This window comes from Lissotriton vulgaris, unplaced genomic scaffold (genome assembly GCF_964263255.1).
Source record: "Lissotriton vulgaris unplaced genomic scaffold, aLisVul1.2 SCAFFOLD_6018, whole genome shotgun sequence".
Classification (NCBI taxonomy): Eukaryota; Metazoa; Chordata; class Amphibia; order Caudata; family Salamandridae; genus Lissotriton; species Lissotriton vulgaris.
In genome coordinates, this window is record NW_028249069.1 from 42,987 (window position 1) to 69,259 (window position 26,273).

The 26,273-nt window shown below is 43.2% G+C and overlaps 1 protein-coding gene across 1 annotated transcript in view; it reads right to left on the minus strand.

Moving 5' to 3' along the window:
• Nucleotides 1-5,437: 5,437 nt before the first annotated feature.
• LOC147663706 (uncharacterized) overlaps nucleotides 5,438-26,273 on the minus strand; it is a 54,758-nt gene continuing 33,922 nt past the window's right edge. Inside the window, exons 11-16 of the mRNA XM_086950252.1 lie at nucleotides 24,922-24,954; nucleotides 24,497-24,529; nucleotides 23,751-23,783; nucleotides 23,559-23,591; nucleotides 7,872-7,895; nucleotides 5,438-5,635 (exon numbers count right to left, since the gene is read on the minus strand). Of these exons, the coding sequence (XP_086806378.1) occupies nucleotides 5,633-5,635; nucleotides 7,872-7,895; nucleotides 23,559-23,591; nucleotides 23,751-23,783; nucleotides 24,497-24,529; nucleotides 24,922-24,954 (159 nt within the window). The 3' untranslated portion in view covers nucleotides 5,438-5,632. The remainder of the gene's footprint in view (nucleotides 5,636-7,871; nucleotides 7,896-23,558; nucleotides 23,592-23,750; nucleotides 23,784-24,496; nucleotides 24,530-24,921; nucleotides 24,955-26,273) is intronic.

Here is a 26,273-nt window from a genome sequence, read left to right on the forward strand (position 1 = left end):
TGTGCTCGATTGTATGAGCGCTTTGTGCCCTTCTTGAGTTCGTTGCTCTGTTGTCAGCCCCACTGCAGCCGATTAGGTGCTGCCGGGGTACTGCCTCAGACGCCGCCATCTTGGGCGAGGAGCAGGTGAGCGGTCTAGTGCTCGGCCCCTCAAGCACTTGGGGGTATAAAATGGCTATTTCATCCAGGGAGCGCAGTGGACGGGCACAGCGGTCGCGCCGGCGGTGCGCCGATGGCGCGCCAAAGGCAAGCCCGTCTGCGCCTGTCCACGCCGGACCCGCGCTTAGCGAGGGAAATTATGCCCATTTAAAAAAAATACACTACTCAAGAGCTGAGCTGCTCAGGTTGGACCAATATTCCTGTAAACATTTAGAAAGGGCAAACCCTGTAGATATCTCCATAACCTTTAGCTGTGTCTCCTGTGGTTTTCAGACCCTTACTAATTCTCCCTCTATACCACATAAACCGCAAGACCCGCTCTTGGCCACGACCGAGTGTTTTACTCTAAATAATCATCAGCGGACTAATAACAATTATAAGCATGGGTCAGAGCGCCCGGCCAGTGGGAAAAGAATCCTAAAATGTATTTTGCTGAACAATAGATCAATGTCTAAGCATAAACAAGAAATTGAAGCACTGATTACTGACCACGCTGCTGACCTAATGTTCCTAACAGAAACTTGGGCATCTGATGCCTCAGGCCCGGACTGGAATGTTGCAGCCCCTGAAGGCTACTCTGTAGAATATGTAAACAGATTAGGAGCAGTGGGAGTTGGAATTGGGATAATCTACAAATCCCACCTAAAAGTATTTGATCTCCCCCAACAGGACCTGGAGGCCGAAGCCAAGAGCTTTAAAATTAAAGACAATAACTGCTTGATATTCTCGGGCATGCTCGTGTACCGCCCCCCCCGGTCTAAGAGCCCCTTTTATTAGAGCATTACACACTTACCTAGAAACTACCTCTGATTCAACCACCTAAACTATTTTGGGTGATTTTAATTTCTATCTAGAAGCGAATAACGACTCCGACTCAACCACATTAATTGATCATTTTTTTAGCTTTGGCTTGAATCAATTAATCTTGAATCCCACTCACATGGCAGGACATACCCTTGATGGAATTTTTACAAACAACGATCATATTAAAATTATTTCGATCCAACCTGTTCATTGGTCCGACCATAATGCTATCCTTTTCAATTTGCAATTAAATAACCTCGTAAATCATTGAAGAGGTCTTACGCTCCCCGAAAAAATACGCTCTTGGAAGAAGCTTGAACCCAATCTTTTATCTAACATACTTGCTAAGGATCCCCCAGTATTCAAGCTTGGTAACATTGAAAATGGAACAATTAAACTCCATAATTGGATTAGCCATGCAGTCGATGAGCTGGCCCCAGTGGAAACAAAAAAAAACAGAAGACGGTCCGCCACTGCACAATGGTATTCTGCAGAGGTGAAATCAATAAAACTGAAATGCCGGCGTCTGGAGCGGTTTTGGTGTTCAGACAACAGTCATCAAAATAAACTACAATACACCAAAGCCTTGCATGAATATAAGTCAGCAATAGTTCAGGCAAATCAGCCTATTTCACAAATAGAATTCAAGTAGCCTCCAACACCACCAGAGAATTATTTAAAACAGTCACCCATCTGACAAAGAGCCCCCATGATACAATCTTTAGTCCCAACCAGAACTTTGTGACAAGCATTGTTACCTTCTTTCAACTGAAGGTCCAGGCAGTTTATGATGACCTTAGCACCCTAGCAGCAGATTCAATTACTAACAACAGTGAGAATACCACTCTGGATGCCTCCAACTACTCTTGCTTTCCTCCAGTAGAGGAGAAGCAGGTTGTGGACCTACTCACACAGATGAAATCAGGATCCCCGTTAGACCCCTGTCCACCCCATGTACTGCATATGATTCCAGAGACTGTAACAGCTGTCCTGACACCCCTGTTAAACAAGGTTATCAACCTAGGGGAATTCCCCAGTAGCTGGAAGAAAGCATGCATCCGGCCCATCCTTAAGAAGGATACTCTGGAGCCTACTGAACCCAAGCACTATCGGCCCATATCCTGTCTGCCCCTACCAGCCAAGATTCTGGAGAAAGCCATGAATTGAGAGATAATGAGATATGTAGACCATAATAAGCTACTAGACCCTTCACAACACGGATTTTGACCCTCTCACTCAACAGAGTCTGCCTTGATCATGGCAAAGGAAAACAAAACGAAGGACAATGGATGAGGGTGGTAGAACGGCCCTGATTTTATTAGACCTAACAGCGGCGTTGGCCTTCGACACCGTTCACCATTCAGTCCTGTTAAACAGACTAAGAACCTTAGGCTTCACCGGTACTGCTCTGGCCCTTTTAACATCTTTTCTGGATTCCCGTATTCAACAAGTGCACTGGGAAGGTCTTCAATCTGACGAATACTCCTTTCCGGGAGGATTTCCCCAGGGCTCGGCACTATTGCCTACATTGTTTAATCTATATGTCATTCCTTTAGCCGCCTTAATTCAATCTCATGGCCTGCGATTAGTGTTGTATGCCGACGACACACAAATTGTAGTGTCGGTATCCCAGTCAATTGAAGCTACAGCAGAACGCTTCAGGAACTGCCTACTTGGTGTAAAAAGCTGGATGAGTCGTAACTTTCTAAAGTTAGACATGGATAAGACCGAAGTAATTGAGTTTGGCCAGAAACCTTCAGTTTGGAGCGACCTCTGGTGGCCTCCTGAGGCGGGTTCCTGCCCCAGTCCAGCAGATGAGGTTAGGAATCTTGTTTTTTTGTTAGATAACGACCTCTCCTGTAAGGCGCAAATCAACCAGGTGACCTCCGCCTGCTTCTACACCATCAAGGTCCTTAGAAAAATCTTACCATACATCCCGCCAACACTGAAAAAGACGGTGATGGGAGTCCTGGTAATGTACCGAGTGGACTATTGCAATTCACTCTACCTGGGCACGGGAGAAAAACAACTGACCAAGCTACAGGCAATCCAAAATGCCGTAGCTAGGGTCCTGTTGAACCTACCAAAGCGTCACCCAACCTCTAAAGTCATACGCGAACTTCATTGGCTCCCAATGAGGCGCAGAATACAGTTCAAGGCCCTTTGCCTGGTCTACAAGCCCTTGCATGGCAAGGGACCTGACGACATCACCAAACTCCTTCCTCGATACACACCATCACGCACCTTGAGATCAGCCAACCAGGACTTAGTATGTCAACCAAGAATAAGGAGAGCCCGATGGTGTGGAAAATCTTTTTCCTACCAAGCCTCCAAATCATGAAACGCGCTGCCCCCCTTGTTGCGCTCACAAAAATCCAAAATGTGCTTTAGAAAGGCATTGAAAACCTGGCTCTTCTCCCTGCCCTAAACCTGCTCTTACTGCTTCTTCTGTACTATAGCGCCAAGATGCCGCGGCATTCGAGCGCTTGAAAAATATTTCAGTCAGTCAGTCATACTGCATGTACCATTGGATCTAATGCATTTGCAGTAAGACAGACTGAATATTCATCACCTTAGTGGTGGGGTAACCTGGCCTCTGAAATCTAAATCAGGCCCTTAGTCACTATGAGTGTGCGTGTCCTTCAGTCGATATATTCAAACCAAGGGGCCCATTATGATGTCGGGGGGATTGCCCCGCCAGGCTGGCGGTAGGCACCGCCAGCCTGGCGGGGGCAATCCGCCCGACATCCACACTCGTTCCCCCCCCGCCATATTAGTATGGCGGGGGGACCTCGGTGGACGGAAAGAGCGTCCGCCGCTTTTCCGCCCCGGTCGCCTTGCAAGTGTAGGAATCGCTAATTTTAAAGCGATTCCTACATGCATAGGCTTTTGCGATTCCTAAATAGCGATTCCTTAAAAATCGCTATTTAGGAATCGCAATTCCATCTGTAAGTCTTTAGAATTTACTGCTATTTTGCACATCCATTTGGGTGGAAAAGATCGAATGATGTGGGTCCATGTGAGGACACTAGTTAAATCAACACTTTAGTATTCAAACATCTGCACAGATTAGTTTATAAGCTACCCCAGGAACAGCAGGATGTGTCCTGTGTTTAGTGGAACTAGAGAATCTGTTGATGGGTTATGTGAAAAATTGGGACTTTAGTGTATAATGTTTTGCACTTTGGAGATTTTTGGATGCATATGGCATCTATAGTACCAATTGGTTCGTTTTAATATGTTTTGTTTGTATTTGCACTTTTATGATCTTGGATTATCGAACTAAAGTTTTATGATGATGATGAAACAGCTCAACCCATTCCGCAGCACTGCATTTTTACACCTAGGTTCAATTTTCCAACTAGCGTTATAGATTACATTCATAAGTACCCCAAGTAGTGTGTGGCACTTCCATCCATTCCTGGCCTTGTAGCTCGGAACATTGTGCATCATGGCGATTGAAGTTTATTGGCGCTATAGGTTTGGACTTAAAAATACTAGCAAGTAAAATATCAGAATAGCAGAGGTGTTGCCTAATGGCCATGCTCATTTAGTGTGATACAATATATGGTGGATCACAAGGGTACTCTGTTCTCAATAGATGTCTGGTGTTTGCAGATCTTGCTCTCTAACCCTATAAACCATCACCAAGACATGGAGGACCCAATCAACACCAGGGACACGGAAAAAGTGGTATGCATTAGTTATTTTATTACACATCATTTAGATGAGACAGCAGGACCACAGTGGAATGTTGGTCAATCACATGCATATCTGAATCTAGAAGACGAGTCCTTGAATTAAAAACCAGGAAAGAGAAGAATCAAGCAATTAACTTTCAATTCTGTTCAGAATCTTCCAGGTGATGCAGATAGCAGGCCAGGCATTACTAAAAGGAAATTACAGAAAATACAAAATAACTGATTTGTGTGAAATGATCGAAGTGCATACATACCTAAAGAAACTACTCAATGAAGCGCCAACAATCTCAGCATCTATAGTACCAATTGGTTCGTTTTAATATGTTTTGTTTGTATTTGCACTTTTATGATCTTGGATTATCGAACTAAAGTTTTATGATGATGATGAAACAGCTCAACCCATTCCGCAGCACTGCATTTTTACACCTAGGTTCAATTTTCCAACTAGCGTTATAGATTACATTCATAAGTACCCCAAGTAGTGTGTGGCACTTCCATCCATTCCTGGCCTTGTAGCTCGGAACATTGTGCATCATGGCGATTGAAGTTTATTGGCGCTATAGGTTTGGACTTAAAAATACTAGCAAGTAAAATATCAGAATAGCAGAGGTGTTGCCTAATGGCCATGCTCATTTAGTGTGATACAATATATGGTGGATCACAAGGGTACTCTGTTCTCAATAGATGTCTGGTGTTTGCAGATCTTGCTCTCTAACCCTATAAACCATCACCAAGACATGGAGGACCCAATCAACACCAGGGACACGGAAAAAGTGGTATGCATTAGTTATTTTATTACACATCATTTAGATGAGACAGCAGGACCACAGTGGAATGTTGGTCAATCACATGCATATCTGAATCTAGAAGACGAGTCCTTGAATTAAAAACCAGGAAAGAGAAGAATCAAGCAATTAACTTTCAATTCTGGTCAGAATCTTCCAGGTGATGCAGATAGCAGGCCAGGCATTACTAAAAGGAAATTACAGAAAATACAAAATAACTGATTTGTGTGAAATGATCGAAGTGCATACATACCTAAAGAAACTACTCAATGAAGCGCCAACAATCTCAGTATCAGTCAGCTCTCAATACCTCCTTCGCAAACCAGCATTTTAATGTTTGTATGTGTCTGTGTGTGTGTATTTTAACACTCCCATACCAAACCATCTTGATGCTCTTTAGAGAGCACCTAGGACCAACAACATTGATGAATATTTAGCTCCTTTTTGTTCCTTTTATTGCACAAAACGCAGTAGTTTAAAAATATTTTTTATTATAGGGGTGATGTCAAACACATACTTTGTTCCTATTGTTTCAGGTATACGACAATTCCTTGAAGTATGGATTGTATCCTACTGCAGGCCTTGTCAATGATTTTCTTCCCCTCAACTGTTAGCATAGCACTGCTTTTAGAAAATTACTGTCTAAACCAAAATTATAAACTTTACTACGGTACTTTTTTAAATCTGAGCCTTCTTCATAAAAGGTAAACAAAAACACTGAATTTTCTAATTGCTCCTGGGGCCCATTGTTAGCTGTTCCTCATTGAATGCATTTCCAAAAACGTCTTGCTTCTACAAGTCACAAAGCACATCTTAAAATGGCAAAACTACAGCATTCACTCAAACGCCGCCTTCTGAACATCATATTTAAACATTTACTTTACTTTTTACTAAAGACAAACCAAAACCTGAAATACTGTACTGAAATACCTGCTCTCAAAATACGCTTTTCTATTTAAAAAAAAAAAAAACATATTTGCTATATAAGCTTCTTTAAAATAACCAAAACATTTACAGAATACATAACAAATAACATTTTGGCTATGTCTGCTGCCCAGATCCTCTCTGAAAGACCTGAAAACCTGATGGGTATGTAGTACTCAAAGTTTCTTAAAAATTAAGAGATATCGGACCTGAATACAAGTAAAGAGGAACACATTTAATGCATGCTTTTATTCATTAATTTAGCTCCACTTTATTAAAACAGGTTAAGTTTTCCCACATCCAATATTACCGGATGCGGAAGAGCTTGACCCGATTATTGCAGCATGTAAAACTGACCTGAAAAATATCATGAGAATTCTTTTGTAGTAGCCAAGTCACATTCCCCTTTATTTCTATGAGGGGAAATATACAATGATGTCCTTTGTTAGAAAAAAAATCCCACCCAATCTACCCACCACCTTCACCCACTTCCCACGCCATGTATGTGCCCATGCATACATTTACCACCTGGTCGGAGAAATAACCCATGCAGTTGCGACTTCCATATGATGTTGTAACTAAACAAATCGATCTCAAATCGTTATTACCGATGCCATGGATCTAAACTGATTTTACTACTTTGTAATGGTGCTATGACGTGAATTTATCATGTGCCAAATCCATTCCAGTACCACACTACTCCTACTTAGTTCCACAGACTGATGTTTCATCGGCACCTGCTGTTGTCTACACAAATGTTTCACATTGGCCCATATATTTTCTGGCTCCTCCTTAGAACATCTGTGCACTGAGCCACAAGGCTGAAATGGGCTGTAATCTTTTTTTCAGTGGCAAAGAGTTCTTAGAATATCTATACAAATTCAACGGTACATACACATTGGGTGCAATCAGTTCAATATCATGAAGGTACACAATAGTTGACTTTGTAAAAGTGGAAACAGTGTTTATATTCAAGGTGAATAACACCACGTTTAACTGCACAGCTCATTATAGACGTAGAACAATACCCTATCACGACTATGCACATATCACCTCAATATCAGCAAGTGCTTGAGAAATGCCACCAAAGTAAATTTGGAGTAATCTTCAAGGAGACCACAAAGTTCACACTTAACGTCGATTATTGTGGATTGCTTCTTGCTCTGAATTGTTACCGTCCAGGACTGTGTCACATCACATCCATGGATCCCGTGACATTAATTCACACAGGCTGTATTGAAATGTGTTTCTCTTCAATCAAGTGGTACTGTGAACAGAGCTCAGCAAAGCGAAAACAATATCCGTTCCAGCTCTGGATTTCAACCGGTGAATTAGAATGCTACCTTAAACAGTGCATTGTAATACATAGTAAAATAAAGGTTTTTTACCAGCACTCAGAAGCCCTGCAGAAGGAAAAGTAAAGGAAAACGTTAGAATCAATGTCACTTCACAGACATAGATCATTTTGGATATATAATTAAAAGAAAAGTTTATTTTACCATAAAGCCTCCACTATGACCACCCTGTAAAAGGAAAGAAAACGAGATAAGGGGTCATTGACAGAAATCCTTACTTGTAAAATCTATTATAAAACAGAAACAATCCTTGTTTTCCTTACACTTCATTTGAAGAATTATCTTCACATTAAGTGTGGCTTTCAAAATATATTCCCGTCGGAGAAACAGTTCCCAAAGTAGGACACACAGACTTATTCCATGCACAATAAAATATCATTACACTGTTGCTGCTCTTTCATTAAAGATGCTACTCTTTGGTCCTCTTCCTTTCTAAATGTGCTTTGTGAGAGGTTCAACGAAGCAACATTATCACCCTTTCCTGTATCCACCATCTCAACAGGCCTTAACAAACCTTGAATTCTGACAGTTTTCTCTTTTATACTTTAAATCACACTGATTTAGAGATCAAGAATCAGAAAGTATTCAGTATCAAACATAGAGGAGCAATTCATGTAATGTATTAGACCACACTTTATTATTCTTACAAGGCCTGTGTAGACCTTCATTCAGTATCTTCCTGATATCTTTTTCCATGGGGAGTGCATTTTGTGCCGGTGCCTTGCACACATCAGTTTTAGTACTGGAAAAGAAGTAGTCTTTAAATACTAGCCCATTTTCCTATATGGAAATCAAAGGAACTATTTTGTGATTATAACAGCAACAGCGTAGGACAGGAAATAGTAGCAATAATGCCAAGACCTAGAGGCGTATAGATTTCTAAAAGAATACATATTATTCATTAAGTGCTACTCAATTTAAACTTTAAGCCATAAAATCGACTATTCTGGCACTTGTACAGGTCCACTGAAAAGGTTGGGGCATATATATGAGAGGCGTGCGTCATGTTGAGAAATGCAAAGATATACATCTGTGATGCAAGCCTCTAAGTCAGATTTATGAAGCCACGCAAAGCTACTTTGCATTGTTGTGAATGGTTAAAAAATATGGAGTACAGCAACACCGCACACATGGTTGCGTTACCTTACTCTGTGCAAGGGAAGCGTTCCATGGGCTTTGCGGTGGATGTTACCAAACATCTCTCATGTTTTTTTACGCATTCCCAGATTTACAAGGAATTGTACACCTGGGAATGCAGCAAAGTTTCATGCCTCTCCAGCTGAGGCGTAATGAGGAGAAATAAATGTATATCTCCTTGTTTGTTCCTGTTTCTATGTGTGCTGCAGAACGCATAAGGACCATGTTTCTATAGGAAAATCATTTTTTGACTTGGCTATATCCTTGGCACCACTTGAAGAATCTTCACAACATTTTCAAAAAACATGTCTGTTGTAATTCTGGTTGCGCATGGAACGTTTTGGGGTGTTTCATCAAGCAGAGGCTGAGAAAAAGGGAGGGTCCGAAAAGTATGTTTTCAATGTTAATTCCCATAGAGTGTTATAACACGCCTGCAGCTCGAACCACTAGACGGAAAAATGGGTGCAAGAGTGTCTGAGTGGATCTGAACTGGGTGTATAAGTGTCTCAGAGGATCTGTAAGTGGATTTATGAGTGCCTGAGCGCATTTGTGAGTGGGAGCGCTAGTCTTAGAGTGGGTCTGTAACTAGGTGTGTGAGTGTTTGAGTAGGTCTGTCAGAGGGTCAATCAGTCACTCAGTGGCTCTTTAAATGGGTGTATGAGTTTTGAGTGGGTCTGTGATTGGATCCTTGACTGTTGGCTCAAGCATTTGCAATTATTCATGAAATTGTTGTGAACTAGTCGCAATCACTGATAAACAAAGTTGAATTTCCTTCAATTTCTCAACAACTAATTAACAGACTTACAATGGATAACTGAAAGCATGATCTGTGAACCAAAATCTACCTTACTTCCAAACTTGGTGTAATTCCGTTGAGGAAGAAACCTCTCAGGATTGTTTGTCTGCAGGAAGGTGCACAAAACACTTCTGCATGCAACAAAGGCACCCTAGCACCATGGTGGAAAGGTGCCATTGTTGGTGCTTGGCAGAGAAAACAGTACCAGTACAAGGGGTAAGGATAGAAATGTTCTGTATTGGATAAATACAGTGCGTTTCCACCCTTTACCTCTAGTGCTGAGCAGGAAAGTGATTAGCTGCACAGCGCTGCATCACAAACTCTAAAAATTGGTACTTAGACTGGATAGTCAGTCCAAAATTAGAGTGAGGATCTTTTGAGCTCTTGTCTAATGAGTGTGTATTCATGTGCTACAAGTGAGCTCACTCCTTTGACAAGGCCACTGGATGATGCAGTACTCGGCATTAATCTTATTTAGATGAACAGCATATTATTTTAATTACATTATTTTTATTCTGTTCATAAGTGAAATGATGAACAGAGTCACATTCACAAAGGGACGTAATTAGGCGGACAGAGGTAAATTCATTGGAATGACAGAATACATTGCACCCGCCATACCGAGGGTCCTCTGCCCACCAAGTTTAGGGATATCCGCCAGCCCAGCTGGCATTTCTTAACATTGGCAAGAACTGTTGTGGCTTTTATTCTCCCATGTAGGTTGTTTATTGTGCATATGCATGTACTCCTTTCTCTCCTGTGAACGGCATCAGTGTGAGTGCTATGCTTGTAATCCTTTCTCCAAAAGGAAGTTTCAGCTGTGCATGGCCTTCTTTTTTTTCTCCCAAGTAAGTTGTTACTGTGTGTGCCCATGAATTCTTTTCTATCTCACAAAATGAGGCAATAGATTGTTATGTGGGAATCTAGAACCCTAGAGTAATTTTCCCGATTCATGCACATATATAGGTATAATTCACCCAATCCTTATATAGGCATTGGAATCATTACCTTATTTAGCCTGTGCAGCCCAAATACGGCATGGCTACTTCCACTAAACTCCAAGAATCCACAACGATTTCTTGGAAAAACCAGCCCTCAGCAGTCAGGGACTTCCCCTGCTTGAATACTAATTTATCCAAGAACTCCTGGAGTTTTCAAGGAACTAAGGCACTAGTGACGATATTATGTCCAATCTTACGTCAAACTCGGCACCTTCAAAGTAGAAATATGCCTACATTTGCCCAGTCAAACACACAGTGGTTTAGGAGCAGATCGACTAACTACTTGCCCGACACCCTGCTGCTGCAAGTGTCAAAGGAAGCCGACCCTCCAACTGACGCACTTAGAAGACGCTGTCTTTTCTCTTGCCGAGAAATCCAGCTTCGGTGTTTCCAAGCTACCCTTGCGGGTTGCTGGGAGATCGAGTCCTGAGAGAGCGATACAAGACCTCTATCATTCTAAAACCAAGGTACGGAGCTGATTAGACCCTTAGAGAATTCTTGGAACAGATTCTTGGCAGAAAATTACTAGACTTAAGCTACACCACACTTACTCCTCCCTCGTACTAGACTTAGGTTAGGTACACCGGGGTAGGTGTATTTTAGAAGCACCAGTTGAGTACTTTTAGCCACTATTTTATCACTGTATGTACTTTATGCATTTTTGTATTCTATGTTTATGGCTTAGAAACCATATCATGCTCTTACAGTACTATTTTATAATACTATTCGTATTATATACATTGTACTTCTTAACTAGCATTTCAATTGTAGCAGTGCATTTCTTATGCTTAAGAAATAATACTGTTCAATAAATACTTTTATTGAAAACGCCCGTCTCTCTATTTCTAAGCAACTCTGGTGAAACGAAGCATGCACATCTGACTGAGTGAAATAGCTGTCTATTGTTTCCGTGACTCCAGAGATACGTTTCATTCTGGGGAAACAAAGTTGTCATGTTATATGGTTGTCAGAAACGAATCCCTTCTTGTATTTTCGAGAAAGTTTCTAGTGACCTCTGAGCTAGCTGGCACTCACAATTAAGTCTAATATATTCGGCAGAGACCTAGTCGACTTAAGTCCTACGTCTAAGCTGCAGGATATATAATTCCAATGTGCAGAGCCTATTGGGAATATAGGAACTACACTACGAGATCACCTTCATTGCCCTGATGCACAACAGCAATTGACAGTCGAGCTTGGGAACCAGCATAGCCTCTCTTGCAGACCTGTACTGTGAGGGAGCACACTGCCTGGGGACAGAAAAACGACATTTTTGGGAATAGTCTCTGATTGAGAACGGTGCCTCATCTCTTGCTTACCCCAGATAGCCTGCAGGCTGAAGCTTCTGCCTCCAGATACAAAGAGAAGGATCTTGTGCTGTAAGGTAGGACATTTATCACTCTTCTCTTTTGTGCTCCACCTTTGTTAGCACATAGAAAAAGGAATGTAAAAGTTAAAGTGCATACATATAAAGAAGGGAACTCCTTCAAGAACAGTACAGCCCACTGGAGCCTCTCATAGGCAGGTAAGTGAGGTGGTAAAATTGTTTTCCAAATGTATTCGGACTGGCTTAGAATGCAGAGCCTGCTCGTTTCCCATAAGTCAGCAACAGCTGAAGCTCCGGTGTGCAGTGTCCAGTGTCTAACTTCACCCCTCCCCCACCGAACTGCACAACGTAGTTAAGGGGGTTCGTGGGACTCATAATAATGGTGCTTTTGCGATAGTGAAGCTCATTTACATTCAGCACACATCACAGACTGAATGGCCTTTGGCACCTTAGCAAAAAGTTTAGTATGTCGTCAAAACAGGTCACGTTGTATCACTTCCGAAGGGCAGAGATTATAGAATACTGTAGATAATAAATGGTGGGTAGCCGCAGCGCTTCCAAATGTTCTATGGCCTTGAGGCACTGAACACAGAAGGTGTTATTGTCATTAATTTCAAAGCTAGTCAGTTCATTGGCATCCAAACAAATAAATGCTTACTTGGCTCTTTGGGATTTGTCCTGAAACTGTAGATTGGACATGGGTTTGGGCACCCAATGCACAACCCAATGGCATACCTTCTGAGCTAAGAAGGCTTCAGAAAAGTAGCCACTGCAAATGGCACAGGTGTAGTGCTTGATTTTATTTGTGCTTGATTTTATTCTGATTGTATTCTGATGATGTGTATAATAATCCCTGCTGAAGTATGTTTGTTAAATAGGTACTTTTTTGTATTTCTTGCACTGACCTCTGCTCTGCTCAATAAAAAAAAAAAAAAAAAAAAGGGTTAATCCACCAAATAGGTTGGCCCGGTTGGAGTTCAAAAATTGGGACCTATGATAGTTGACAGTAACTCCAGGAGTTGCACCCCTATTTCTTTAAGGGTATTATCAATTTCAACAGTATCTAAACCTAGCATGTTTAAGCCTGTATCATTAAAAAAAATGTGTTCTATAATGCTCACTTTAGAAAATGTGGGTAGGTGGGAAAGGGAGGATCCTAAAGGGGGATTCCCTACTTCTATACCTAATTATAAGAGGTAGTTGGTTCACCTGCATAGTTGCACATCACATCACTCGGCTGCGCTCCCAGCGGAATAAACATTACCTAGCCACACATGGAGAAGAAAAATTAGAGGGAACATTGTCCTAGAACCTTGGAAGTGAGCCTGAAGTTGCTCTGCCTGCCCATCTGTGGATTCTGCAGAATTGACACATCTCCACCATACTTTTGATGAATTTTCACTGTTTTTAAGAAACTGTACCCTATAAATTGAAAAATTTGATATAAAAATAAATTTTCATACAAACTAAAAAAAAAAAAAAAAACAAAAAAAAAAAAAGCAAATGGCACAGGTGTGTGTGCAAATACAATGTATTCATCTGGTTCTGTATATTTTCTGCTTCAAGCGATTTTTAGCAAAAGGGCCTTTTTGTTGATGTCTAGTTTCCCCAGTGAAAGATCAGAACATACACATAGCGGGTGCTTAGGTGCAGCTGAAGTAAGAGGGTCTCTGGGGAATTCATGACTGCAAATGGAATTGTCAGCGACAGGTGGGACACACACTGCAATAGGAGGGTTCCATCCAGTGGCTATATTGTAAGAAACAATAGAAGTACAGATGTACTTTCACACGGGATGCTATACAAACACACACCTACATGCTGACGAAGCAAATTCCCATTTATTTTCCTGCCTTTAAAACTGCCCATATCAGCAAAAACAGGAGGACAGTGGAAGCTACCTTTCCTCATAAGGAAAGGGAAATTTCACTGCATTTACAGTTCAAATATCTTCGAGGCTGCACTTCAGAACCAGCCTTTGTGTAGTGATGACCCTCACAGCAGGGCAGTCTCCAGACTGGTGCACTCACAATAGAGGCACAAAGAGGTATGACAGCTCTGCACTGAAGTATAATTAAGGTAGACGAATGCTTAGGGGCATGGCCAGCCGAGCAGCAAGATGGCCACTCGTTGAGAGTCTCTGCCGGCTTCAAAATAATTAGTCACAATCCTAATAAACTGGTATCCTAAAACTGCTCTGGATGCGAGGCATACATCTGCAACAAAGGCCGGAACCGGCTGCGGTACGTACAATTGAGGAGCGACTGCACAATGAGCTGTAATCAGAGCAGAACCCACGACTGGCCTGGTAATCGGAAGAAATAAGCCGATGCATTGCCGCTGTGACGGCAAGGCGGGGCACAAATATCAGTTGTAAAGGTGACTTGGTGGGCGCAGGCAAGTGCCCACCCATGACAGCTGCAACTATTGTAGAAAAAAGGCCGCTAAACATTTAACCGGCCCTGCTGGAGCCCAGGGGAGGACGTGAGGCCTACCAGAGGAAGAGCAGTGACTGCTGCGGAGAGACCCGGAGGTAGCGGCCTAATATCGCCATACGCGAATGAGGACCAGGCGCCTACCTGTGTGTGCTGAAAAGGCAGCAGACTGCATTGGAGGTTCATTAAGGAACGACTGAGAGTGCAATAGAGGTCCTTGGACCGTTTTCCACCGGACGATGCGCGCTCGCGGCGGCCGCCACTTTTGACTGCTGCTGCTCTCCGAGTGTCCTGGGGCCCGGGCAGAAGGCTGCTCCCAATGTTGGTGATCTCTGCTATGCCCCCCCCTCTTCCCCACCCTCCCCCCCGGGCGGGATCGTTGAATCTGCAGAATGAGCCTGTGAAGGGGAGAGCGGAGACTGCTGCTGAAATAAGGACACTAAACAACTGACCGGCCCTGCCGGAGCCCTGCAGAGGTGCGCGGCCTGCCCAGGGACAAGAGGTGACTGCTGCGGCGTGCCCCGGAGGTAGCGGCCTAATATTGCCAAATGCTGATGTAGACTGGACGCCTACCTGTGTGCACTGACTAAGCCGAAGATTGCATTTGAGGTCCAGTAAGGAGCTACTGAGAGTGCCAGTGAGGTCCTGGGACCGAATTGCACCGACAATGCGAGCTTGTGGCAGCCACCACATTTGACTGTTGCTGCTCTGCATACATCTTGGGGCCCAGGCGGGAGGCTGATCCCACTGTCGGTGATGGGCGCTGTGGTCGCCCCCCCCCCGGCGGGATCTTTGTGACTGCTGGGTGTGCCACCTAGGGGAAGTGCAAAGACTGCTTTTCTGTTGCCCCCCAGCCAGGCGTGTGGAGTTACAGGAGTGAATATTGGGGCTGGAGCCAGGACGTATCATACAGGCCCAAAGTGAGGTGTAAAATATCAGCGCTGTCAACCCAGAAACAAGTAGAGACTTGTTACAGAAGGCCCCAAATCAAGATTTGCATGCAGTGGGCCCGTAAAGGCATTATCCAATCATATTGGGCTGTAGATGAGGCCGAGTTGAGCGAGACGAAGCACTAAGCCCGAGGCGGACAGCTGGGAAGTCCGGTAAGACCTACCACAAGGCAATACCAGGGTGTTTAAGCATAGCTAATATCCAAACTTCACACAAAACTCTGCGAGTAGGGCACTTGGTAGAACACCGGAGACCCTGCTCTAGAGTGACCACAGGGCGTAGGATAACGGTAAATGCTGGGCGACCCTGGGTCTTGATTCTCTCACTAGCCTGAGATCTGCCCCCTTCCTCCTTTGAGTGTCTGATTTGGGAATTACATTTCAAAATCCTGGGTCCATGGGAAAACATGATACCAAGCAAACAAAGCTAGCCTTCGAAAATAAAAGACTCACTTGCCAATTGGATGTGGGTACAGGCCAGGGTGCTTAGGATGGGGTGGTGGGCGTAAACAAGGACCTTAACTCCCTACTGCTAGACATGAAATCTAGCCTAAAAACAATAGACAATAAACTAGGTCTACTTACCTCACAAATGGATCAGGTCAAGAAACAAGTAGACTCCTGTGAGACCTGACTAGACCTATTAGACAATGGCGCAACGGAAGTGTGCAAATTCCAACTCAAAACCAAGGAACAGCTGCTTCACATGGACAAACTACTTTATCAGAGCCAAGAATATGACCTTGAAGGGAGATTTCACCAAAACAATCTATGGATAATAGGCATTCCGGAAACTACTGTGATCTGCAAGATGGAAATATTTGCTATGAGACCTTTTTGGCACAGAGCTCTCTGGAATGTTTATAGTAGAGAGAGCCCAAAGGGCACTTGGACCTGGGCCACCGGTTGGTGCCACACCTTGACCAATTTTGGCGCAGGTATTAAACTACCGGTATTGAGACACCGTCTTGCGCCTAGCCAGAGAATGAGGCACCATTCATTACAAGGGTAACATCTCCATGTTCCCGGACTTCACAGGTACAGTCAGCCAGGAGGGAATTTGTAGCAGTTTACTGAAACAAGCAGAGATACCCTATGCTCTTCTGTACCTGGACAAACTAAAAATAACACACAAGGGTTTAGTGCACCAGACACAAATCATCCATTATGTAAGCAAAACATGTTGGGGGCCAGAAGAAAGCCAACAGGGCAGTTGCGGCTGTGTCACCTGATTCCAGAATTAGTGATAATTACTAAATCGTGTAGCCTGTGCCGCCAGGCATTGATAAATTGTCGCTAACTTGCTATAACTCTATTTTATGCTATTGTTCAGTAGCAAATATCTCTAAAAAGTCAGAATAATGTATAGTCGGCCAATGCCGGTACTGCCAATTAAATGTTTGCGTTGTTATATTACAGGTAGGCTCTCAAACACCTGTGCGCCCACCCCACTGCAATGCGGGGTTGTATTCTAGTGCATCTATGCCCCCAGGGAGATCTCCCATTTAAGTTCCCAGGGCCCTTGACTGGGGATCTTCCGTTAGTTTGACAGATGGGGGAACGTATACTCAACCTGTTTGGGGGGTTGGTGTGGGCGGAGGGAGGGATGGTAATGTCAATAAAGTTATACAGGGCAGTAAGAAAATGATAATTAAATCTATAGTAGGATTCCACTACTGGATAAATACAAGCTTGACTTTTACACTTGGTCCCTGTTTCATATACCACTATGTCACTTCAACAAGAATTTTTATTGTAACTCCCCAGAGACAATAGGCACACTAGATTTGTCACCTAAAGCTAAAGCACCTCATCCATAATGACCCTTAATCTAATTACTTGGAACATCAGAGGACTAAATAACCACTATAAGATTAGACTGGTACATGCTTACTTGACAAGACACACCATAGATATATGCTTTATGCAAGAAACACAATTAAGAAACAATACGCAAACTAAGCTAAATAACAAGCACTGGAGCTCAATCTACTCTTCTATCTATTCTAACTTTACCAGTGGGGTGTCCATATTGATCAGAAGTTGCATAGATTGGACAGAAATAATGACACATACAGACCCAGAGGGCAGATATATGGTCCAGGGTGGGAGGCTAGGTGTGACAAAAGTTACACTTGCTGCTATATATGGCTCAAATGTTGACTTGCCAGATTTCTTTCAAACTGTGTGGGCTAAACTCACCATGGTAGGACACGACACAGTCATATGGGGCAGAGACTTTAACGCTCTACTAGATGACCGTATGGACAGGAAGGGAGTGGCTTGCAGACAACACCCAAGATCTAACAAGATACTTAACCCCATAATAACAGAGGGACATTTATTAGATATTTGGAGACACAGGTACCCAGATACATCTGAGGGCATACATATATATCAGCGCATCTTAGTGCCTGGTCATGCTTAGACAACTGGTTGGTGTCACCAGACATGGAGGCTTAGATGCGGAGGTCAGACACCTATCAAGAACCTTGTCGGAACATGCTCCTGTCTTGTTGCGATTGACCATGCCTGAGGGTCCCCCTAAGGTTAATAACTGGAGATTCCCTTCTCATATGCTAACTGATACAGTCTTCAGGGAACAAATCAGAGGGGATATAGAAGATTACTTTGCCACAAACGCAGGCACAATGCAATCCCAAGCTACTTTATGGGAGGCCTTCAAGACGATTATATGGGGGCAATGTATTTCCAGACAGGCTGGGATATTGAAATCAATTACGCTGAGCCTCCAGAAACTGAAATCTAACATAAGAACCCTGGAACTACAGTATTACAGAATTGGAGAACTAAAACACCTGGGAGACATTCGGCAGCTAATTTCTGAATACGAAGAGGAGGCACTCATTGAGGTGACATTTTGGGGGAAATATGCACAGGCTAGACGATATGGTGAGGGAGACAGACTCAGTAAAACTCTAGCTCATGTGCCGTGCCAACCTGGTAATGCCACGTTCATATCCGAGATACTGGATGATAACCAAGTTGAGGTTAGAGGCCCGCCAGAAATTTTAGACCAATTTACTAAATTCTACACAACATTATATTTCTCCTCCACATGTACAATACCCGCAGAGGTGCAGACCTATTTAGATTTCATTGAGCTGCTGTGGTTGAGCGAGGGGCACCAGGCCTACCTGGATGAGCCTCACACTGTAGAAGATATAAAACAAATAATAAACAGCCTGCCCTCGAATAAAGCCCTGGGGTCGGACGGCCTCTCAGCTGCATTCTATAAAAGCTATGTGGACCTGTTAGCCCCACTGCTCCATACGCTGTATGTAGAAGCCCAGGAAACTGGGATTCTACCCCCCACAATGAGAGAAGCAATCATATTATTACTGCTCAAGCCAGGGAAACCGCCAAATGAAAGAGACGCATATCGCCCTCTATCTTTATTTAATACAGATACCAAATGTATGCTAAATTTTTGGCAAACAGAATGCAGACCCTACTTCCCTTGATCGCCAGTCCTGATCAATCGGGCTTCATCCCAGATAGATCAACAGAACACAAGCTACGCACCTTTTTTGCGGTACTTCATTATTTAAATCCCAAAACACAAGCCTTGGAGGCATTTTTAGATGCCACTAAGCAAGGCCTTTGACTCGCTAGAGTGGCAATATCTTGTTACTATGTTAGCAAGATTAGGATTTAGCCTAACATACATTAACCAGATCAAATTACTGTATACAAGCCCCTCTACTAGACTTAAATTAAATGCACTGGTATCTTCGATGAGACCAATCACCGAGGTACAAGACTGGGCAGCCCATTGTCCCCCATCTTGTATACAATGTTATGAGCCATTAGCTGCAAGATTGAGGCAGCACCACGAGGACATGGGACTGGGTTTCTCCACCAGGGGAATAATCATATCACTGTACGCAGATGATATCACATTATATTATATTGACCCAGCAGACAACTTAACATTTGGGGGACTATCAGGTATACAAATAAATTGGACAAAGTCGGTTCTATGTCCACTCACAACAAACACCAAGCCCTGTCAAACAGAATACCCTCTGAAATGGGCCGAAGGACCCATTCGATATTTGGGAATATGGCTGAGCAGTGATATTCAAGAACTGTGGGACATGAACTATGGCAGGGCGGTGACATGGCTAGAGGGCAAGGGCGGGTCTTGGAATAGACTACCTTTCTCTTTGGCAGGTCGTATAGCTTTAGCAAAAATGGGTATTTTGCCTACCTTTTTATATCTATTCATAAATATCCCACTTACACTAACATAGGCTTTCATCAAGACACTTTAGTCCCTATTAACTTCATTGATCTTGCCGGAAAACAAGCTTGGGTCTCATGGGAGCTACTGACGCTTCCCCTGACACAGGGAGGGCTGGGGGCACCAGACATTCTGTTATATGTATATTGCCCCCAAGCTTAGTTCCTCCATTATTGGGTCCACCCTTTACTGATTCAGCCGCATTTCGCAGTTGAACAAGATAAAGCTGCACCCACACTGCTACCACTTGCTATATACCAACCATATAGAAGACTACATAATGAGATTGACACAGTAGAGTCAATAAGATGGGGCTGGAAAGTCTGAGAAACAGAGGCAAATTAGAGGTCCTATATGCACGCTCTCTACCTGTGGTGCATAACCCATGTATCCCCCCAATGGAGGACAGGGGAAGTGTGAGGCTGGTGCGTGGGCTAGGGATAAACACACATTTGCAGATCTCTCACCCACATGCTTCAACCTATTTAGGAAGTGCAAACGGTGCGAATCGGTAAATTCGGCCGTTTGCACTTCCTAAATAAGTTTTTGGGATGCATCATGCATTTTTGTGAAATTCGCAATTTTTTAGCGATTTCCAAAAATGCGATTGCTTTTAAGGAATCGCAAATTTGCGATTCCTTAAAAGCAATGCATGATTGTTTTTCTAATTGCGAATTAGCAATTAGGAGGTGCAAATTACCACGAGGTTGAACCTCGTGGTAATTTGCGAAAAGTTTTGAAAATGCTCAAAAATGCATTTTTTAAACTTTCATGTTTCAGACACACATGTCCTTAGGACATGTGTGTGTTAAACATGCACTTCAAATTACATTTCTGGGGTGCAGGGGGGGGGGGTCCTTGGGACCCCCCTCTGCACCCTTGGAATGCATTAACAAATTGTGATTTTCAAAAAGAAAATCGCAATTTGTTAAAGCCTTCCCATTGATCCCGATGGGCCTTTTGGCCCATAGGATTCAATGGGAATTGCGAATTCGCACTTTGGAATTCGCATAATATTTGCGATTCGGTAAAAATTGTGTTTTTTACCGAATCGCAAATATTTTGCGAAAATATACATGCATCCCATTTTGCGAATTCCAAATTGCGATTCCCTATTTTTCGCAATTTGGAATTCGCAAAAGGCCGGGATGATACATGTGGCCGTATATCCTGAGAATACATTTCACCCCTTACTGGCAGAGCAAGAAGGAAAAACACCAACTTTTTCAGAGTTGTTTCTATATCATCAAATAAAAGCGGCCTGCCAACAAGCAAACACCACCTTCCCTAGGCCCCCACCCATGCTACATGCACTTGAACATTTGCTGACTGGCCCAACTCCTCACAGACTCATCACATGATTATATAGCAACATGCAAAACACTGCTCAAGTGCTGATCCCAAAAGCACTGATGGAATGGAACACTGAAATAAATCCTCCAAACTGGGAAGAGCAGTGGAAATTCTGCTGCTCACAGCTACGTGTGCTCTCTCCCAATTTTAGGCTAAAGCTAATACATTTTAAGTTCCTACATAGATTCTATAGAACACCGATCCACCTAAACCAGATGGGACTTAGGCCTGACATTAGCTGTTGGAGATGCAGGTCTGAGCCGGAGACTTTTCTGCATCTGGCCTGGAGTTGCCCTCCTGTAGCAAAATACTAGGTTGATATCTACGGCATGATTGGGGAATCACTAGGAACTCTGGTAGACCTTACACCTTTGACAGGCGTACTGGAATACACAAAAGATACTCCAATGAGCACACAGAAACTACATGCAATGCTTCTACTCCTGGCAATGAGACAAGTGGCTTTGCACCGGGGGAAACCAAGGCATTCCACTAATATCCACCTCTCAGTTTTTATAACTGCCAAGGGCCCACCATTAAAATAGTATTTTGAGTCCGGGGACCCTTTGGACAATTTTTTAATACACACACTATTCACCTTCACTGCACACTCAAGGCAAAACACCCGCTCCGCTGCAATCAGGCGTTGAAGCACACCCGAGGTACACTCAGAGCCTTGGATGGGATCCGATGATGAAGCATACTACCAACTAGGTTGGTGGGTGAGGATCTTCATAAAAAACAAATGTTTTTTCAAAATGCTTTTCCATATGCAAACACACATTAGGAGCTTCTACCCTGTAGCTAGTTCCCATTGATTTTCATACATCACTAGGGGAAGTGAACTAGCTCCAGCCTTTCCTCTCTCTACCGCTTGATATTGATTACTATTTCTAATGTGTCATCTAAGTGGCTGTGTGACTGTCTGTACCAGTGTGTGAATGGATGTCTGAGTGTCTGTATAGGCATGTGAGTAGGTGTGTGCCTGGATGTATGGCTCTCTCAGTGGATGTGAGAGTGGTGTCCATTGTTGTTTAAACATATGTTCCAACAGTGATGCTAAATTTCGTAGGGTGTCCTTATGAGAGAAACAGTTGGAACACAGTGGCCTCAGCCCTCGTGTTTTCCGACATTCCAAGCACTACCACGCTTGCCTTAACCACACATATGCCTTAACAGAGCATATGCCTTAACCACGCATATGCGTGGTTAACTTGCTGGCTGGCTGGCGGAAGTGCAGAAAACAGGAAGAAAAAGGATTGCGAGGTAAGTGAGGTTTGGGGATGGGGTAGTTTGCAGGGGTTTGGGGGTAGTTTTGGGGCTGGGATAGTTTTGGGGGCTGGGGTGGTCATGTAATTTTCAGGGCTGGGGGATCATGAGTCTTAGGGCTCAGGGTAGGGGACAGAAAAGGGAAAGGTATAGGCTGAAGTGGCAGTTGGGTTGGTGCAGGGGGTAAGTGGGGGTAGGTTTTAGGTGGTGGGGCTGGTTTTAGGGCTCGGGGAAGGGGGCTGGAAAGGGACAGTTTACAATTCGGGGGGCTATTGGGCTGGGGCAGGTGGGGGTGTGGGTAGGTTTTAGGGGGTGGGGATGTTTTTAGGCCTCGAGGTGGGGGCTGGGGTCGAAGTAGTATTTTGAGGAATGGAGGTTGGATTTTAAGGATCAGGATGGGGGTCAGGGTAGTTTATAGGGCTGGGGCGGGTAGATTAGACTGTAGGGGGTCATTTTAAGGGATTAGGGCAGAGGGGCAGGAGTGTGATCTTTACCACACATGTCCCTTTACCAGTCATGTATTTATCACAAAATTGCGTGGTAAAGGCATGCATGGTAAAGGAGCGTGTGGTAAAGATTCGGTCATGGTTAAGACCGCATTTTAAGGCATGAATTGTTTGGGCTTGTATTGTTCCGTCACACAACTTCCTTATGAACACTATTTCCTAAAGACTGGCACACCAATAAAATTGCCCTTTCCGGGAATCTGGCTTTAGAAATCTGTGTGCATCAGTTACTAGCAGGTGTGATCTTGACCTACCAGTATGAAAAATTGACCTCTTATCCCATGCTCTTCTGCCTTTATTATTGTATTACTCTTTTCAACTGATTGGCTCACTAAGAGAATTGAGATCGATCCAGGGATGGAATGACACAGTGTGCATATATATGTAGGGTGTAGTCACACCTTTAGTTATGAACTTGAGCAGTAGCTTATTGATCTGCCATTAAGTGGTCTCAATACTCCTGATCTTGAAACAGGGAAACTTTGGCTTTAAGTAAAACGACAGGAATCACCACTAATGTAGTTTTATCTTTATCATTTAGTAAACAAACACTGTTGTATGTAAGCCACCATCCTTGTCAATCAAACAGAGCTGATTTTTGGTAAAAGGGATGGTGACATCTTCTACAACTAGTGAATAAAATGTCATGTAACAACCAAAGGTGGTGCAGCAATATCTCAATGGACATATGCTATCGACAGCCCCTACTCATAATTTTTGTACAATGAAAAGACGTGAGTCATAAAATGTATTATTTATATGATATAGATATATATATTATTTTCCTTACTGTAGCTCGGCCTCCTATGGTCTCAACACCTTTCTAGACGACAAATAGAGGACAGTATTATTATAGAGGAAGGTGTAAAACTGTAAAATATGATTCATTTATTGATCAAAAGCAATACATATGTGAGACCAACAGTTCCCAGCAGGAGTTCCCCTCCACTCTTCAACGATATAAATCAGAGCTAAAGCTTACCACAAGTCCGGTTAGTGCATTTCCAACACCGCCCTGGGGGACAAATACACACCAGGTTAGCAGGGAATGAGACACATTGTTAATTCTCTGGCAGGCAACATGTGTTGGAGGGACTTGAGCAGTGGCATACCTATCAAAGGTGCAGAAGGCAGGGGCAAAGCTTGGTAAGTAAGGTTGAGGGGTGCCTTCAGATTTCCCAACAAACACACTGTATTTCTTAAATACATTATGAGAAGCAGGACAGGGGGGCTTAAGAGGCAGTGGAGAGAGAGGAGTGTTGGGCATACTTAAAACAGAATAGTTTTCAAACTAACCAAGTTTTAAAGCAGAGACTGGAAACAGAGAGAGAATGTCTGTATGTGTTTGTCAGTGTGGGCATGAAAAAAATCCAGGGTGAACTTCGACAGAGACTTCATCATACCAGACAGAAAGCATCTATACCCAACAATATTCTACAAATACACCCCCTCATTTCCCCCAAAGCTCAGCCCCTTGCAGCAGGTCCAAAGAAAACTGAAAATGGAGAACAGTATCAGAAGGTAGATTGTGACATACATCTAAAATATGATGTGTATATCGGTGAGGTGAAACCGGCCTATTCTGCAGGGAAACTAGAGAACAGCAATACTGGGAGGAGGGGGTGGAATATTGTAAAACATGATTGCATTCTCAGTCAGAATCAATCAAATAGGGGTATCTGTTTCTTGCAGGCTCCCTCCCCTGCACTCATGCAAGGTAATGCTTACCGCAACTCCACCTACTAATTGAGCAAGGCCGCCCTGAAAGACAAAACAGAGAATAACTGAGCAGAGAGCTAATGTACTGTAATGTCAGCTATGGGGAATCGGTTTGGGAGGGACTTTGGCAGAGGCATAGACGTCAATGGGACAGCAGTTGCAGTAGCTTAAGGGACCCAATGCATCTCAGACAGGGCTGTTTTCACTAAACAATTGAGATTTTGGGGTTCGTTTTCAATCCACACACGCGTGTTGTTTTGCAGTAGAGTCAACTTTTCAGTTATTGTATTCATGCTGAAGAACAGTAGTGGCAGGGTAGATTGTGACATACTTCAAAACATGCCACAGATATGGTCAAATACAACAAAAACATGAACATTTAATTTATACAAATAATCCCCAATGCACCGATAGAATATGAGTTAAATTTGTACCACAACTCCGGTCGCCAAATTGTCCACACCACCCTGGAGGAGGGAAAATAATCTGAATTAGAAGGGAGAACAAAACCTGTGTTGCGAAATTTCATGAAGTGCTGAAGGGTGGTCTGTCCTGTGAGAATCATAAGTAGCAATGAGCATTTGTTTCACTGTGATTAACACTGCTCTATTAATTACCACACAAAAATTACCAGAAAACAATTTTAGCAGAGAAGATTGTTGTTCACTCCAAAACATGAAGGATGACCACCTCACTAGGCCCAGATGGAATTTGTGTTGCACTGGCGTAATTAGCAAAATTTCATGCCATTTTGTATACCCAAATGTGAACTATTATGCCACATTGCGTAATTACATGTTAGGAAAATTTGCCATTTGTTGTAAATTTGGTTACCGTGAATGTGGAGGAAGAAAGCGAATGGCAGAATGAGAGCAGGCTTTGTTTGCTGTTATTTGCACCATTTTATTGCCACAAAATGGACCAGGACGCATTACTCAATTTATATAGTGCCAAATGCTAGTTGATCATTTCATTTAATTCATCACATGTAATTTCTCGTAATTGTCCATAATTCCGCAAAAGCGAATTGTGAAAATGTGTCAATCCCCCACCACCAATTTATACCTACAAATAACTGCTTTTAGGTTTAATATTTTAATTAGTTTTATGATAGCAAAACATGACACCAGCACTGATAATGCAATACGCCATCACCGAAGTGTACAGACTTGGAAACTGTACCCATAATGCCCCGGAGTGTGGTGGCCACTCTTCCACGCTAATGACGAGCTGGGCTCATCATCGTGTAGCCTCCTCGCACGCTGATGACGAGCCCAGCTCGTCATGTAACATGGGTTTTTGAAAATCTCAGCATAGATCTAGAATACCCCGAGCGCGCATGTGGTTAAATCCATGTTTGGTGCTATCTGCTTAGAGAAGAATGCTAAGCAGGTCCACTGACCTATAAACATATTTTACATCAACGTTGCACCCACCTGCTAAAGATCAGATGCCACCCTTGGCAAGTAACATATCAGCACTGACAAAGTGGATGTGACATTTTGCAAAACCTATCAGGAGATAGATACCATATAAATGACAAGAGTGGGGTTTCTATATATTATGCGGTAATATTTACCCCTCTCTTTGATCTTGGCCCCATTGTGGAGGCCTGTATTGCAGCTTCAGGTAACTTAGAAACCATCTCACAGGGATTTCTGTGAATGTGACACTTGAGTGTGGACAAACTGTCGTTTCTGAGTAAACATTTTCACTTGTACTCACGCATGGCGTTGCACAAACTCCTCCAGTGTGGCAGAATGGCCTGTAAGACTACCTCTGCTCA